Below are 14156 nucleotides of genomic sequence, written 5' to 3' on the forward strand. Positions count from 1 at the left end.
AAAAAGCAAAACAAACGTTGTTTTAAATCAGTATCAGAGGACTTTAAATCTAGTCTACATGATTGAATCTGAGAGAAAATGAGTGTGTACCCACACTTTGGGCTGGGTATGGGCTGTCCCACTGGGGCACCACCTGGGCCCCATAGTGTCTGGCCCACATGTGCCCAGCATTTCATGCCAGTAATGGGGCCCACAGTGGGCTGTCCCTGTGGGGCTCATTTCATTCCCGCAGTGGCCCCACATGAGTCCCAAAGGGGCATTATTGCTGGGATGGTGATGCCTCCATGTTTCATTTCTGTTTCATGATTAAGAGATAATATTGTGATATTGTCACATTTTCAGTGCTGACCTTTGCATGAGTAAGTTTCACGTAACCAGAAGACTGTTCTTGTTCATCCAGTAATAAGGTAGAACAGTGGTCTTTAGCTGTGAGTGACTCTCAGTGCTCAAATAATTAAAAAAAGGGAGAGGTGTAACAGAAAAGACATATCATTGGCAGAGGTAGCAGCTGCACAGCTGGGAATAATTTCACCACAAGTCAACAAGTTTTTGTAAAAAAACAAAACAAAAAACAATTGTACATTTTCTTTTTTTCTGTTAACACTAGCACTGTTAACAATGAAAGTTTTTGCATACCCTAAAATCTTTCTGACAGTTGCATGACAGGACCAAAGACTCTGCAAACTGAAAAGGAACCAGAAATCCTGCACACTGTTGTTCACGTGAACTCATTTTATTTAGTTAAAATGTAATAAAGTACAAGACAGCACGGTTTTTGGTGTTGTCTTGATTTAACATGTAAATCATATATGTAACAAGGAGCAAAACATTTTTCATTAAAATAATGTTTTATAATTTTAAGATTAAATGCAAGACTCTTCCTGTCATGACAGTTTTAGAATCATTTTATTAACACAATGTTTACACAGGCTGCGTAGCAAAAACAGCACATTCACACAATAAAGCAACACAATACAATACACAATCACTGTGGTTACATGCATAAAACAAGGGAAAATACTTGAAAGATTGACGGGTATGGCTGGCAATTTTCTATATCTTTCTTATTGTCAATAAATGTCCTGGGTTTGATTCCTAACTGAAGCATGTATGTAGCAAGTGAAACATAAAAAAAAATGGCAACATACTTTTTTTTTTTGCTTTCCACTGTTGATTACATGCATATTAAAACACGGGACAGTTGTCAGCGTGCGCGACACAGCGATGTCTGCACGACGCATATGTTCGTTGTTTGAGTGCACATGACAACAGCAGTGGAGAAGTAAGGAGTGCACGTGTTCACAATAACAGAACGTTGTTTGCACAGACAGTTTTACTCTTTGATGAAATGGGTTCGATGTAGAAGAGAGAAACTGAAACTAGTGTCAATCCTATTGACGTTAGAATCATTCTTCAAAAAAGAGACGTAGTATCTGTAGTATTGATACTTTGGGAACGCAGTCCTGTTACCAGAGCTTCACTAGATTGTTGTGCTACATATCACAACCTTTGGACTTTGTGCTGCAAGACAATGTTTTGTTATGGGTTACTTTACCCAACTCTCATAAGGAAAATATCTTTTTGTTATTAGATGTATTTGTTATTGTCCACGAACCAGACAGGATTATCATGAGCTAACTTTTATTTTTAACTGGGATACTGCAGTTATGGTTAAAATAATTATTTACCAAGCTAAAACATTCAAAACTTAAGACATTTCACCGTGTAAATGAATGAGAAGATAATGAACATACTGTATTTGGCTTATTCACACACACTACACATGTGCTTTTGCTATTTTGTTAGTTTCTCTTTGTTCTAGTAGACAATAAGAGTAATGAGTCCAAACAACAAAGGGATCACATTCAGTTTGACAGACCAGGCTGAGTTACAGAGGCTGCTTCCACAACATTTTGGTTCACTAAGTAATTTAGGCAACTTAGTCCAGACCTCCAAGTAAAACAAAGCTTCACAGAGGTTTGTAGAGACACATCCAAAGGAATGATATGCTATGCCCTTCTCATCTCCCGCTGTGGATGACAAAATCATTGTTAGACCACAGTTTTTAAAAGTTTTTCAAATTGAAGAGGCAGGAAATTGACACTTTAAAGGCAACAATAATGTGTTTTGAGGCACAAAATGATCATGAGGACTCACCAGTCACATTCATGCAGCGGTCCTGCTCTCCCACACACTGAACTGTCTTGTCACACACAGCAGAAGATCGATCTTCACAGGCGAAACACTGCAGGTTGTTTTTCTTCAGGACACCAGGGTCTGAAACAGAACAGGAGACATGGCAGAAACTGTACAAGACGCAAAGTGACAACAGAACACTTATTGTTCTTCACTGTGACCAATATTAGACTGATACAACATGTGAATGTGATTTTGTGTCTTTAAAAAGGGAAACCTTTCTCTTTACTTACAAGGAATATATCCAGTGTTGCAGCCATCTTTGTTGCACACACGAACAAATTGAGCTACGACTGTAGAACCCAGACTGTGTGAATAATGGTGGTCTCCTAAAGTATAAGGTGGGGACGGAAGACACCACCTCTGTGTGAACTCACTGGTCATCCCATTCTCAATTACTGTAAAGAGAAACACAGATCAAACACTGTAATTCAAAAATATAAAACTGAAGAAGGGAATGACAAAATCAGACTTATTTCCAATACTTTTTTACAGATACCGTGTGTGGCCATTGATCCGCACAGGTGAGTAGAGTTGCAGGTTTTGAGGACAGGGTTAGTCACGTTACCAGTCCAACACTGAAGAGCTTCAGCTGCGATTTATGATATAAAAGATGGTGACTTGAACAATCAGCATGAATCCTGTTTGTCATATTAACACAGATACAGTATGCAAAGTTCTGATTCTGAATCTGATGAGAGCCAAAAGTAAATCTAATAAATTGTTATCAACAAATATATTAAGAATCAGAAATCAGTCATCATATCTAATGGCTGCAGCATTTAGTTGTAAAGTTTTCTGTCATGGTGACGCCTGCATTATCTCTCTTTCTAATAATGTTGTTTAAAGAATGGAACACTGCTATTTAAAATGATTTTACATGACATTCTTTATTGTGGCCAATAAAGTAAGGCTTATGTTTGGCAAGTTCTGTTCTCTGTTCTGCATGCTTGAGTCAATTGGTGATATGAAGCATTAGATTTATTACCTAATTTGATGGGTAACAGTAGTTTTACATTCTAGTTTTTAGATATTTCCATTTTGATAACCACAAGACTGACTGAGTGTATTTTGAGTTTGTATTCAACATTTTGAGATACATGTCTTTCTTTCAGCCTCTTTAAATTACATTCTTACATTGCCATGTTGAATTAGTCACTCTGCTACCTGTAATGGTTTATTAAAACAGATAGAGGACTTGGAAGTGTACAGTTGACAATTTTCTGTGTTAAAGCCAAAAGCAGGATTTGGTGAGAAGCTTTGGCTGAGTTGCACATTAGATGCACTGAGGGGAAAAGGGTATATATATATATATATATATATATATATATATATATACTGCAGGGAATACTACACCTGGAATATAATATCTTGCACTTGTAGAGTTAATACTGAGGGGTTGATGAGTGGTGTGGATGCTGGATAAGGGCAGGATTAGCAGACTTGGAATATATATACCTACCTTTATATACCTCGAACATGTTTTTTTTTAAAAGAAAACTTAATTGCTTTCTGCAAATGTTTACCAGCAATGTTTTTTGTTTGTTTTTTTGCACCACACAGATCCTGTTCGGGGTTAGTGAGTTTGAGAAGTTTAGAGAAAGATTATAGTTTTATTTCAATATTGAAAACATTTTTGAAAGCAAAACCACATAAGCAAGTTCTGTTTTCAAGTCTGTGGTAGCATTTATATGATTTAACCAAGACCATCGATTTTTGTAACTTTTTGTAACTTGATATCTTCATTCTTGATGGTACTTTAGTGTTTGTTTCCTGCAAAACGATGAAGAAATTTTGATGAGTCATCCTGCACTTGGGGCGTATACTAATTTTGTGTCCAATGAAATTGCATCTGCCAGTTACCAGCCGGTGTCGTTAGCTAGCTGACAGTTATAAGTCCTTTTTTTCATTTGCAGAACAATGTGGTTGAGGTCTAATTCATTCATCTCTCCCTCATCCTCCTCCTGATCTAACAACATGTGAGGGAGGTGTGTGGAGCCAACAGTCCTCTGTAGCTCCCTATCGCATAACTTTTTAAGCCCTGCCCACTTTTTTGCAGTCCAATCAAATGCAAAGGATTTGATTTAAATCCCTCTTGTACACCACTCAAATACTCAGTTTCCCTGGAAAATACGTCACAGCACAGAAACTAAAGATGCTCTAACTTCAGTTTCATTGTGACTTCAAGAGTGAGTGAGGTTACCTGTGTTGGAGAATGTCCAGATGAGAGTGAGATACAAGATCAGCTTCATCATGATGAGCAAATCTGCAGATTACGGTGGAAATACTTTATATTGTGAACCTGTGTTAAAAAAGAGGAAGTTACTGGACACACTTGAATAACAAAGGAACTGTATTCCTTCACTTTCAAAGCAGCAAAATGAATCCACTGTCTTACTGTAAACAGCTGCAATACACAGTTCAACAAGCTACTAACTCCTCATCTTTTTCACCTGCAGTAATGTTTGGATGAATACATATATAAATTATTATCATTTATTATATAATTGTTAATTATATCACTGTAATTTAAAAAAACAAACAAAAAAACCAGCAGGTTAGATTATGTTATCCAGACCTATTTAACAGTAAAATATGTCCAAATTGCTTCACTATTTTTAAGCTATGGTTAGTTAGCACATTAAGTTGTATAATATTGTGAAAAATTATTATAGATCATAAAAACTTTGTCAACATTCAGAAGTGAAAGTCTAATACTTATACAGAAATGAGACAACATGATACAGATCAGAAGTTGAGTTAAGCTGAATAGAATCAAAGGCAACTTGAAAACACAAAACAAAAATACAATCATCTCGTATTTTTGGAGAGAAAGCATGTTGTTCAGTTGGCCATTTTCCTTAAGATTGTGAACACAAACCAGACAGCTTTATACTTCTCTAGAAGCAAAGCTTGTCCCTTAATGGACACTTCCACATACTGTTACACCTTCTTACAAACAAGTATAGTCATAAGATCTTACAGAGACGTCATGGTTAATCAATAACTTCAAACATGAGATCCTTCAACTTTAGCTTTTCTAGGTACCTCATGATCCACACAGTCTCTGAAACAGTAGGATGAGGGCAAAGATGTCTCTAGCTAACCCCAGAGGTCACCAAATAGCCCTCAGATAGAAACAAGTTCAAGAGTTCATCTAGCCAAGGAGTAGGATTTCTTCCCCCAACATGTTTACCAGAATGACATTACATCACAACAACATTTGTAACATTTATACAAGTGATTTATAAAATGATAACCAATTATTCAATTTTCTCTCACAAACTATAACATAGAATAGAATTTCAGAATATGTTAATAAAACTCACCCAGTCAAAATTCAACACACCCAGTTCATCAACAGAAAAAGTAAAACTTATAAAAATGTCTTGAATTTGTTCTGAAATATGCAAGAGGAAATGTCTGTTCTTCCTCTCTGGTCAGAATGAAACTAACACTTCTAAAACGGTTTCATTTATACCTCCAACAATGACGTCTCAACCTCTTCACTGTTTTTTCACAGCCCAAGGTGGGGCAGATTTAGTGATCTGGGGGCTCAAGGCAAACTCAGTCATGTGGCCTCCTTCGCACTTTTCACCCTTTCTCTGTTGGTATTAGCAGAGGTAGACAAAGTACCGAAACCTTTAAACTATTAATTCCACACTAACAATACTTTGTTAAAAGTAAAAGGCCTGCACTCAAACATTTACTTAGGTAAAAGGGCAGAAGTATTATTGGCACTACATTGACTTACATTTACATAATACGTCAGAACTCTGACTCAGAACTCAAACATTTTTGACATGTGGCCCAAATCCTCTTCTCTAACTTAAAGTCTGGTCAAGATGGAGCTCATTTTAGTTTTAGTTTTAGCTTTATATACTGCTGGATAGTTTAATCTATATTAACATATCATATTTATCTGCTGATCATATATTTTGTGTGTAAACTCTTAATCTGTAAAGTAAAAAGTAACAAGCTGCCAGATAAATTAAGCAGAATGACAAGTATGTTGTTTCCCTCTAAAATAGAACGAAATGAATCCCCCATAGTGATAATGATGATAAACTTTATTTGTATAGAACCTTTCATACAGGAAATGCAGCTCAAAATGCTTTACAACAAAGGAATTACATGCACCAAGTACCTCCCATGAAAAAAGACATAAAATGAACATTAAAAACATGTTAAAAAACATTAATGTAACATGACAATGGAAAATGGAACCCACTTGATAATAATAATAAAAATATAAAAATAAAGTGAAAATAGAATACATACCAGAAGTCAGAAGATATAACCCACTGGTAGTAATAATAATAATAATAAAGTTAAAATATAGAATAAATAGAGTGCATAAAATCAAGTAAAATACAACATTTTAAAAGAAGCAAATGCAAAGCAGAGTGCAAAAAATAAGTTCTGCCTGTATCAGGAGAGTCATAGCTAGTTAAAGGCTAAAGTGAGAGATAAGTTTTTAGCTTTCTTTTAAAAATATTTAGCAAGCTGGCCTATCTATCGGTAGTGTGTTCCATAGTTTTGGGCTGTAATTGACAAAGGCTGAATCCCCAGTTTTCTTTTGGCTGTTGCTGGAATTTCCAATAAACCAGCAGCAGATGATCACAGTGTTCTTGAAGGCAGATAGTTAACAAGGAGTTAGCGATGTAGCTTGGTCCTAGCAAAAAATTGCTCATCAAGACATGCCCCCACCCTGAGTCTCCATCCCCGGGTTCCTAGACGCTCCAGCCTCAACTCAACTCCAACCGGTCACTATCCATCCAATTCGACTCCTTTATGACGGTGACCCACATCCGGCGTCCATCGCCTCCCCTCGACCCTAACATCCATCGCCCCTCATCTTATTCTTTCCTGAACCATCTTGCTGATCAAATAAACTATTTAAACTATACACAAATGGCGTGGTCTAAGTTAGTAAAACAGCTGTTATTTGTTTTCTAATTTTGTATTGTAAATTGGATATGAAATGATCAAATGATAAACAAAGATTTTGTCATTTCTGATTTGTTGTGACCATGAAGTTTTTGACTTTTTCATCACAGGATATGCTGCAGCAATAAATGTTCTTTGTGTCTCTTTCACACAGGAACATACTGTTCAGACACTGTCAATAAGCATTTTTTAACCAGAGGTTTTCAGAAGTTCACACAAGCATTTATACATATTCATACAATAACTTCCTTCACAGATGCAGTGATATATTAGGTTATATCCAACTGTGGTGCATATACACCATTGCTTAATGAAAGTCAAACATTTCCTCAGTATGGCTATGGAAAGTTACATTTTCTCACAGACTGAATGAGCTGACACAGAAACATGCAAACTGTGGTTGTGATGTGACAGTTGGGTGACAGTAAAAAGAACTATATGTGAAGAGAACCAGAAATCTTTCAAAGTTAAGTGAATGCATTTTGATCATTTTGAAATTTTGATCACTGTGTCAGTGCATTTGCAGCTTTAGAACACACCGGAAAGCAATAAGGGCCGTAGGAAGGACTTTAGAAATACTGAGGTCATAAACTTGGTGTCCTCAATGGTAGCTACGTGCCTGAAAGCCATGCATCTGAACAATAGAGAAGTAGTGTGGTCAAAAGTCTGTAAAACAGAAACTACACTATGAGAAACAACAATAGTTGATCTTCTTCTCTTGCTGTTCTGCGATTGTAAACACATCCCAACCACAGGTCTGCAGGTTCCCAGCCTGTATGAGGGGCTGTACAAGCTAAAGTTCATTCTGGCCATCTCACATACAAACATTTCACAAACTGACATGCAATATTATCAAATGACAACCTGAACAGAGTTGTTGGTGAAATTTTTCAGTCTACCACAAATACAGGTGAATGATATGTGCATTGGAGCTTGAGGTCATGTGGGTTATGCATTCAGAGGTGGCGTGTTAGACAGAGTCTGCAAGAAATTGACCCTATTGGATGATCTTTCAGAAGATGCCATGGAATATGTCAACAAATGTAAATCAAGAAGCACAAAGTCAGTAGTCAGTTTCTTCCAATCCACTTGGACATGGTGGAAAGGGTACTTAAATCCTTTATTTGAATGAGAGTAAAAGTAAAAACACTTGATTTCAAGTATAAGTCCTGCATTCACAATTTTAAGTCTACTGCAAAATTTATTTATTTGGGTGCGAACGTCACCTTTAAACAGAATACTGAGAAGGAAGCCTTCCCATGAATTAAGCTATGCTGAAATCATGAGTAATATCCAATGCAGTCCATGTTTTTCTGAAAGTCTCTGTAAGAGGTGTACAGTGGTAATTTCAAACAGTTGCAGGTGTTTACAATGGGCAGTTTAGAGTTGGCTCCTATGTCATGTTCTTGGTAAAGAAATTCAATTGAAGGTTGTGGAGAGAAGCCAATTGGAGGAACAGTATTTCTGAAGGTCACATGTTGAGGGATTCTCTCGTACGTCAAAGAGATCTTGTAATATCACAAGATAGGGTCACTGCCTTGCTAAAGAAAACAAATATCAGGAAGGCGGCTGGCTCTGATGCAATTTGTGGGCGCACTTTGAAATACTGTGCCGACCAGCTCAGTGAAATCTTTTCTAGTCTCTTCCAATTGTGTGCTGATCATTGCAAACTTCCAACTTGCAAATCGAAAAATTCCAGAGAGTTAAATGAATTCAGACCTGTAGCTTTAACATCTTTAGTAATGAAAATTTTTGAGAGAATTCTAAAAGATAAGGTTATCTCCTTGGTGTCTGACAAACTTGATCCCTTGCAGTTTGCCTATCAGGCCGGCAAGGAGGTAAAGGATGCAAAAGTCTTCATTCTCGATAGAGTCTATAATCATCTGGAGAAACCACAATCTCATGTTAGGCTTTTATTTGCAGATTTTTCCTCTGCTTTTAATAAAATGCAGCCACATATTTTAATAGATCAGCTCTCATCTTATTTTAAATTACCTATTCAGTTCTTATTATTGCTTTTAAACTTCTTAACTGACAGGAAACAGAGTGTTCTAGTTAATGGCATTATGTCGGATCCATTGGCTTCAAACATAGATTCACCCCAGGGTTGTGTTTTGTCACCCCTTCTCTTTATCCTGTACACAGATAGCTGTAGGTCTCATAGAGAAGACAGCTATCTGGTGAAATTTTCCGATGATTCGGTACTTCTGTCTCTTCTTCAAGGCTCAGAGTCTGACCATGGTAATGCCTTCCCTGACTTTGTCAGTTGGTGTGATGAAAACTTTCTAGACCTTAATGTGTCAAAAACAAAAGAACTTGATGTTGATTTTAGGAGGAACTGTGGAAAACCAAAATTAAGTATTATCCATGGTGATAATATTGAGATTGTTGACACAAGTATTTAGGAACTGTGTTCGACTCCAAACTGAAGTTTGATGTTAACACTGAGAGTATTGTGAAGCGAGGCCAACAGAGGATTCACCTGCTAAGGAAGTTAAATTCTTTTAATGTCTATAAGGACATCTTATGTATTTTCTATCAGTCTTTTATTGAAAGTATCTTAATATTTTCTTTTATTTGTTGGTTTGGGGGTCGCTCTGTCAAGGACAAGAACTACCTCTACAATATTGTGCATGTCTGTTCTAAGATAATTGGTATCCGGCAAAGAGACATGCGTTCTCTGTGGGAGAGACAGGTGGTCAAAAAAGCACGGGGAATAGTTTCCCAACCCAACCACATCCTGTCCTCCGACTTAATTTTAATGCCCTCAGGCCCTCGTTTTACAGCGCCACTTGTGAAGACACTCTTTCAAAATCTTTCATTCCTTCTGCCATCAGGCTGTTAAACCTTGATAGCAGTATGTGGAATGAATAATAACTCGTGGAGTTTTATTGTCTTAACTAATCATTTTGGGGCTTGTTATTGCTGGGACTAGGATTTTACTTATTTATTACGTATCTATTTGTTGTTCATTTATTTACATGTCTGTGAGTACCTGTGTACTGACTGTCTCTGGCATAGATCTGTCTGTTATTTGTTTGTTTGTTTTTTTGTGCATGGTCTGGGTACACTGCCAAACTGAATTGCCCTTTCGGGATAAATAAAGTTGTCTGAATCTGAATCTGAATCTGAATATTGGCTCCAGTGACAAAGGTGAGAATTGTCTTCTGTGTTCCCTCTTGATCTAGAGAAAAAGCAATACTTTGGAAATGACACTGACAAGATGCACTGTATTATTATTTGAAAGTGAGAGGATATTTTAGTTCATACAAGAAATGCTTAAAACACTACATTTACCTTTTGCATCTGTTCAGTAGTCTTTCCAGAAAGGAACAACTTCTTCAGCACACCTTCTATTGCTGCCAACTGGAGATAGGTGGATGGTGAAGAGGCTGTCAACATGGTCAGCTGTGAGGGTTGTAGAAGACCAGCATAAAAGGGGCGAAAACTCTCCGGGTGAGCTTGGATTTTGTCCAGAACACCAAGTGTTCTCAGTCCATCCTGAAATCTGAGTAAAAATCACACACAAAACACAAACACAAAACTTTTGTGTTTTGATTGATATCTTAAGTTTTAACAAAAAAAGTTTGTTCTACATCTTTACATGTAGCAGATGAATGAATCAAAGAAAAAATATAATAATTATACATATAGGAATTTAAACCCTACTAAAATATCCACATGTATTATACTTCAGGTTAGTTACAACAGTAAAGTATTGTTTAGTTAAAACTCAGATAAAATCAATTTGAAGACCACTCAAACAATAGAAAGGTATTCACATCTTGAAGAGAGGGAAAATCATCTTTAAAATAGAACCATTTGAAGGTAGCGCAAGAAAACAATGCCAACTAGAACTTAAGTTTCACTTTCAGTTTCCATTTCAGGAGCAGCTACTGTAGTACATCAGCTGACCAGAAGAGAGGGAAAAAAAACAAACAAACAAATCAGAGTGAAAAAGCTCATTAAGTGAAATCGGAACACCTGCATAAACACTCGGCATCTCAGTAGAGACAGAAACAGAGAAGAAAAGAGTGTTCAGCTCGTGGCTTAACCAAAGAGCGTTGGAACTTGAAGAGTGACACTGGGAAAAGCTCATTAGGTTACATCCAACTTTTGTGTATACATAGCATTACTTAATGAAAGTCAAATATTTTTTCTCAGCACAGCTATGGAAAGTTACACTTTCTCACAGACTGAATGAGCTGACACAGAAACACGCAAACTGTGGTTATACTGTGACAGTTGTGTGGAAAATAAAGAGAACTATATGTGAAGAGAACCAGAAATCTTTCAAAGTTAAGTGAATGCTTTTTGATCATTTTGAAGTTCTGATCAGTGCATTCGCAGCTTTAGAAAACAACAGAAAGCAATAAGGGCCATAGGCAGGATTTTAGAAATACTGAGGTCATGAACTCGGTGCCCTCAATGGTAATTACATGCCTGAAAACCATGAATCAGAACAGTAGAGGTGTAGGTGAAGTATGTAAGTCAAAAGTCTACAAAACATAAACTATTCTACTGCACGAGAAACAAGAGTGGTTGATCTTCTCTTGCTGTTCTGCGATTGTAAACCACATCCCAACCACAGGCGTGCAGCAGGTTCCCAGCCTGTATGAGGGGCCATACAAACTAAAGTTCATTCTGGCCATCTTACATACATACACACGTATGTATCTCCTTTCACATGTATATATTTCTACCCACATACAGTGCTGCTTGAAAGTTTGTGAACCCTTTAGAATTTGCTCCATTTCTGCATAAGTATGACCTAAAACGTGATCAGATTTCCATTCAAGTCCTAAAACTAGATAAAGAGACATCAGTTGAACAAATGAGAAAAAAAACCTTACACTTTTTCGTTTATTAATTGAGGAAAATGATCCAATGTTACATATCTGTGTGTGGCAAAAGTATGTGAACCTCTGTCATCCCATTGATTGAAACACCCGACTCTAATTTCCCCTTCAAATAAATTGATAATCCTAATCAAGTGTGAGTCTGGGAGGCCCTGCCTTATTTAAAGAAGAGAAATCTGGGTCTTCACTATCAAAGTCTGAGCTTTACAACACAGGTTTGTGAAAGTGTCATGGCTCAAATAAAGGATATTTTTGAGGACCTTAGAAGAAGAACTGTTGATGCTCACCAAGCTGGAAAGGATTACCACCGAGAGCAGGGGTGGAATACTCTGAGAGGCCACAAGGGACCCCAGACATGACAACCCAGAGTTGAGACGAGGAAGCCGAGCTACAGTCCTACACGCTTCTCTGCGCTTCCGTTAGAACAGTTACCCACCCAAAACCACATAGAGACTGTGTCTGTCCCCCGACCACTTAAATCAATTAAATCCAAAGTAAACAGAAGAAGAGTCATTCATAAAAATCTAGTAAAAATTAAAACCACTGCTGCAATAGTACAACAAAATAAGATAATTAAATGTGGACTCATGAACATTAGATCTCTGTCATCTAAAGCTGTATTAGTAAACGATTTAATCTCAGATCATCATATTGATTTATTTTGTCTCACTGAAACCTGGCTGTGTCATGAAGAATATGTCAGCCTAAATGAATCCACTCCCCCCAGTCATATTAATACTCATATTCCTCAAGACACTGGCCGAGGTGGTGGAGTTGCAGCCATTTTCAACTCAAGCCTAATCATCAACCCTAGACCTAAATTTAATTATAACTCATTCAAAAGCCTTGTTCTTAGTCTCTCTCAGCCAACCTGGAAAACTTTACAGCCAGTTCTATGTGTTATAGTGTACCGTCCTCCTGGCCCGTACTCTGAATTCCTATCTGAATTCTCAGAGTTTTTGTCGAATTTAGTCCTTAGTACAGATAAAATAATTATAGTAGGTGATTTTAATATTCATGTGGACGTCGATAATGACAGTCTCAGTACTGCATTTATCTCATTATTAGACTCAATTCTCTTCTCTCAGTGTGTAAATAATCCCACTCACCATCTTAACCACACCCTAGACCTCGTTCTGACTTATGGGATTGAAATTGAACATTTAATAATTTTTCCACAAAATCCTATTCTATCAGATTTTTTGAATTCCTATTACTGGATTACACCCCATTAGACAAAAATGTCTTCACTAGATGTCTATCTGATAGTGTTGTAGATAAATTTAAGGAAGCGATTCCATCAGTACTGAATTCACTGCCATGTCTCAATACTACAGAGGATTCTTATGTTAACTTTAGTCCCTCCCAAATTGATAATCTTGTTGATAGTGCTGCAGGCTCACTAAGACAAACACTCGACTCCATCGCCCCCTTAAAAAAGAAGATAATAAAACATAAGAGGTTAGCTCCATGGTATAACTCCCAAACCCGCAAATTAAAGCAAACATTGCGAAAATTGGAAAGGATTTGGCGTTCCACCAAAGTAGAGGAATCTCACTTAGTCTGGCAAGATAGTCTTAAAACATATAGGAAGGCCCTCTGTAATGCCAGAGCCGCCTATTACTCAGCATTAATAGAAGAGAATAAAAACTGCTCTGGGTTCCTTTTCAGCACTTTGGCCAGGCTGACAAAGAGTCATAACTCTATTGATCCATGTATTCCTATAGCTCTCAGTAGTAACGACTTTATGAGCTTCTTTAATGATAAAATTCTAACTATTAGAGACAAAATTAACCACCTCCTGCCCTCAACAGGCAACGTTCTTTCCCCAAACACAGGCACCTTAGTAACAGCAGTAAATCCTGACATATATTTGGACTGTTTTTCTCCAGTAGACTTGTCTGAACTAACTTCAATGATTTGTTCAGCTAAACCATCAACCTGTCTCTTAGACCCCATCCCAACTAGGCTGCTTAAGGAAGCCTTACCCTTAGTGAGCACTTCTTTACTAGATATGATCAATCTGTCTTTAGTAACAGGCTATGTACCACAGCCCTTTAAAGTAGCTGTAATTAAACCTCTTCTTAAGAAGCCTACTCTTGATTCAGGTGTTTTAGCCAATTATAGACCTATATCTAACCTTCCATTTCT

At 37.2% G+C, this 14156-nt stretch overlaps 1 protein-coding gene across 3 annotated transcripts in view; it reads right to left on the reverse strand.

Moving 5' to 3' along the window:
* LOC137187332 (urokinase plasminogen activator surface receptor-like) overlaps positions 1-14156 on the reverse strand; it is a 141053-nt gene that overhangs the window by 104064 nt on the left and 22833 nt on the right. Inside the window, exons 1-6 of one of the 3 annotated variants that reach the window (XM_067596155.1) lie at positions 5526-5759; positions 4400-4498; positions 2696-2788; positions 2430-2594; positions 2158-2277; positions 939-2030 (exon numbers count right to left, since the gene is read on the reverse strand). In XM_067596155.1, coding sequence (XP_067452256.1) covers positions 1819-2030; positions 2158-2277; positions 2430-2594; positions 2696-2788; positions 4400-4451 — 642 coding nt within the window. In that variant the 5' untranslated portion in view covers positions 4452-4498; positions 5526-5759 and the 3' untranslated portion in view covers positions 939-1818. Of the gene's footprint in view, positions 1-938; positions 2031-2157; positions 2278-2429; positions 2595-2695; positions 2789-4399; positions 4499-5525; positions 5775-14156 lie in introns of those variants that run through there. The other 2 variants (XM_067596154.1, XM_067596152.1) reach the window with 2 other exon arrangements.

Source organism: Thunnus thynnus, chromosome 8, assembly GCF_963924715.1.
Source record: "Thunnus thynnus chromosome 8, fThuThy2.1, whole genome shotgun sequence".
Taxonomy (NCBI): domain Eukaryota; kingdom Metazoa; phylum Chordata; class Actinopteri; order Scombriformes; family Scombridae; genus Thunnus; species Thunnus thynnus.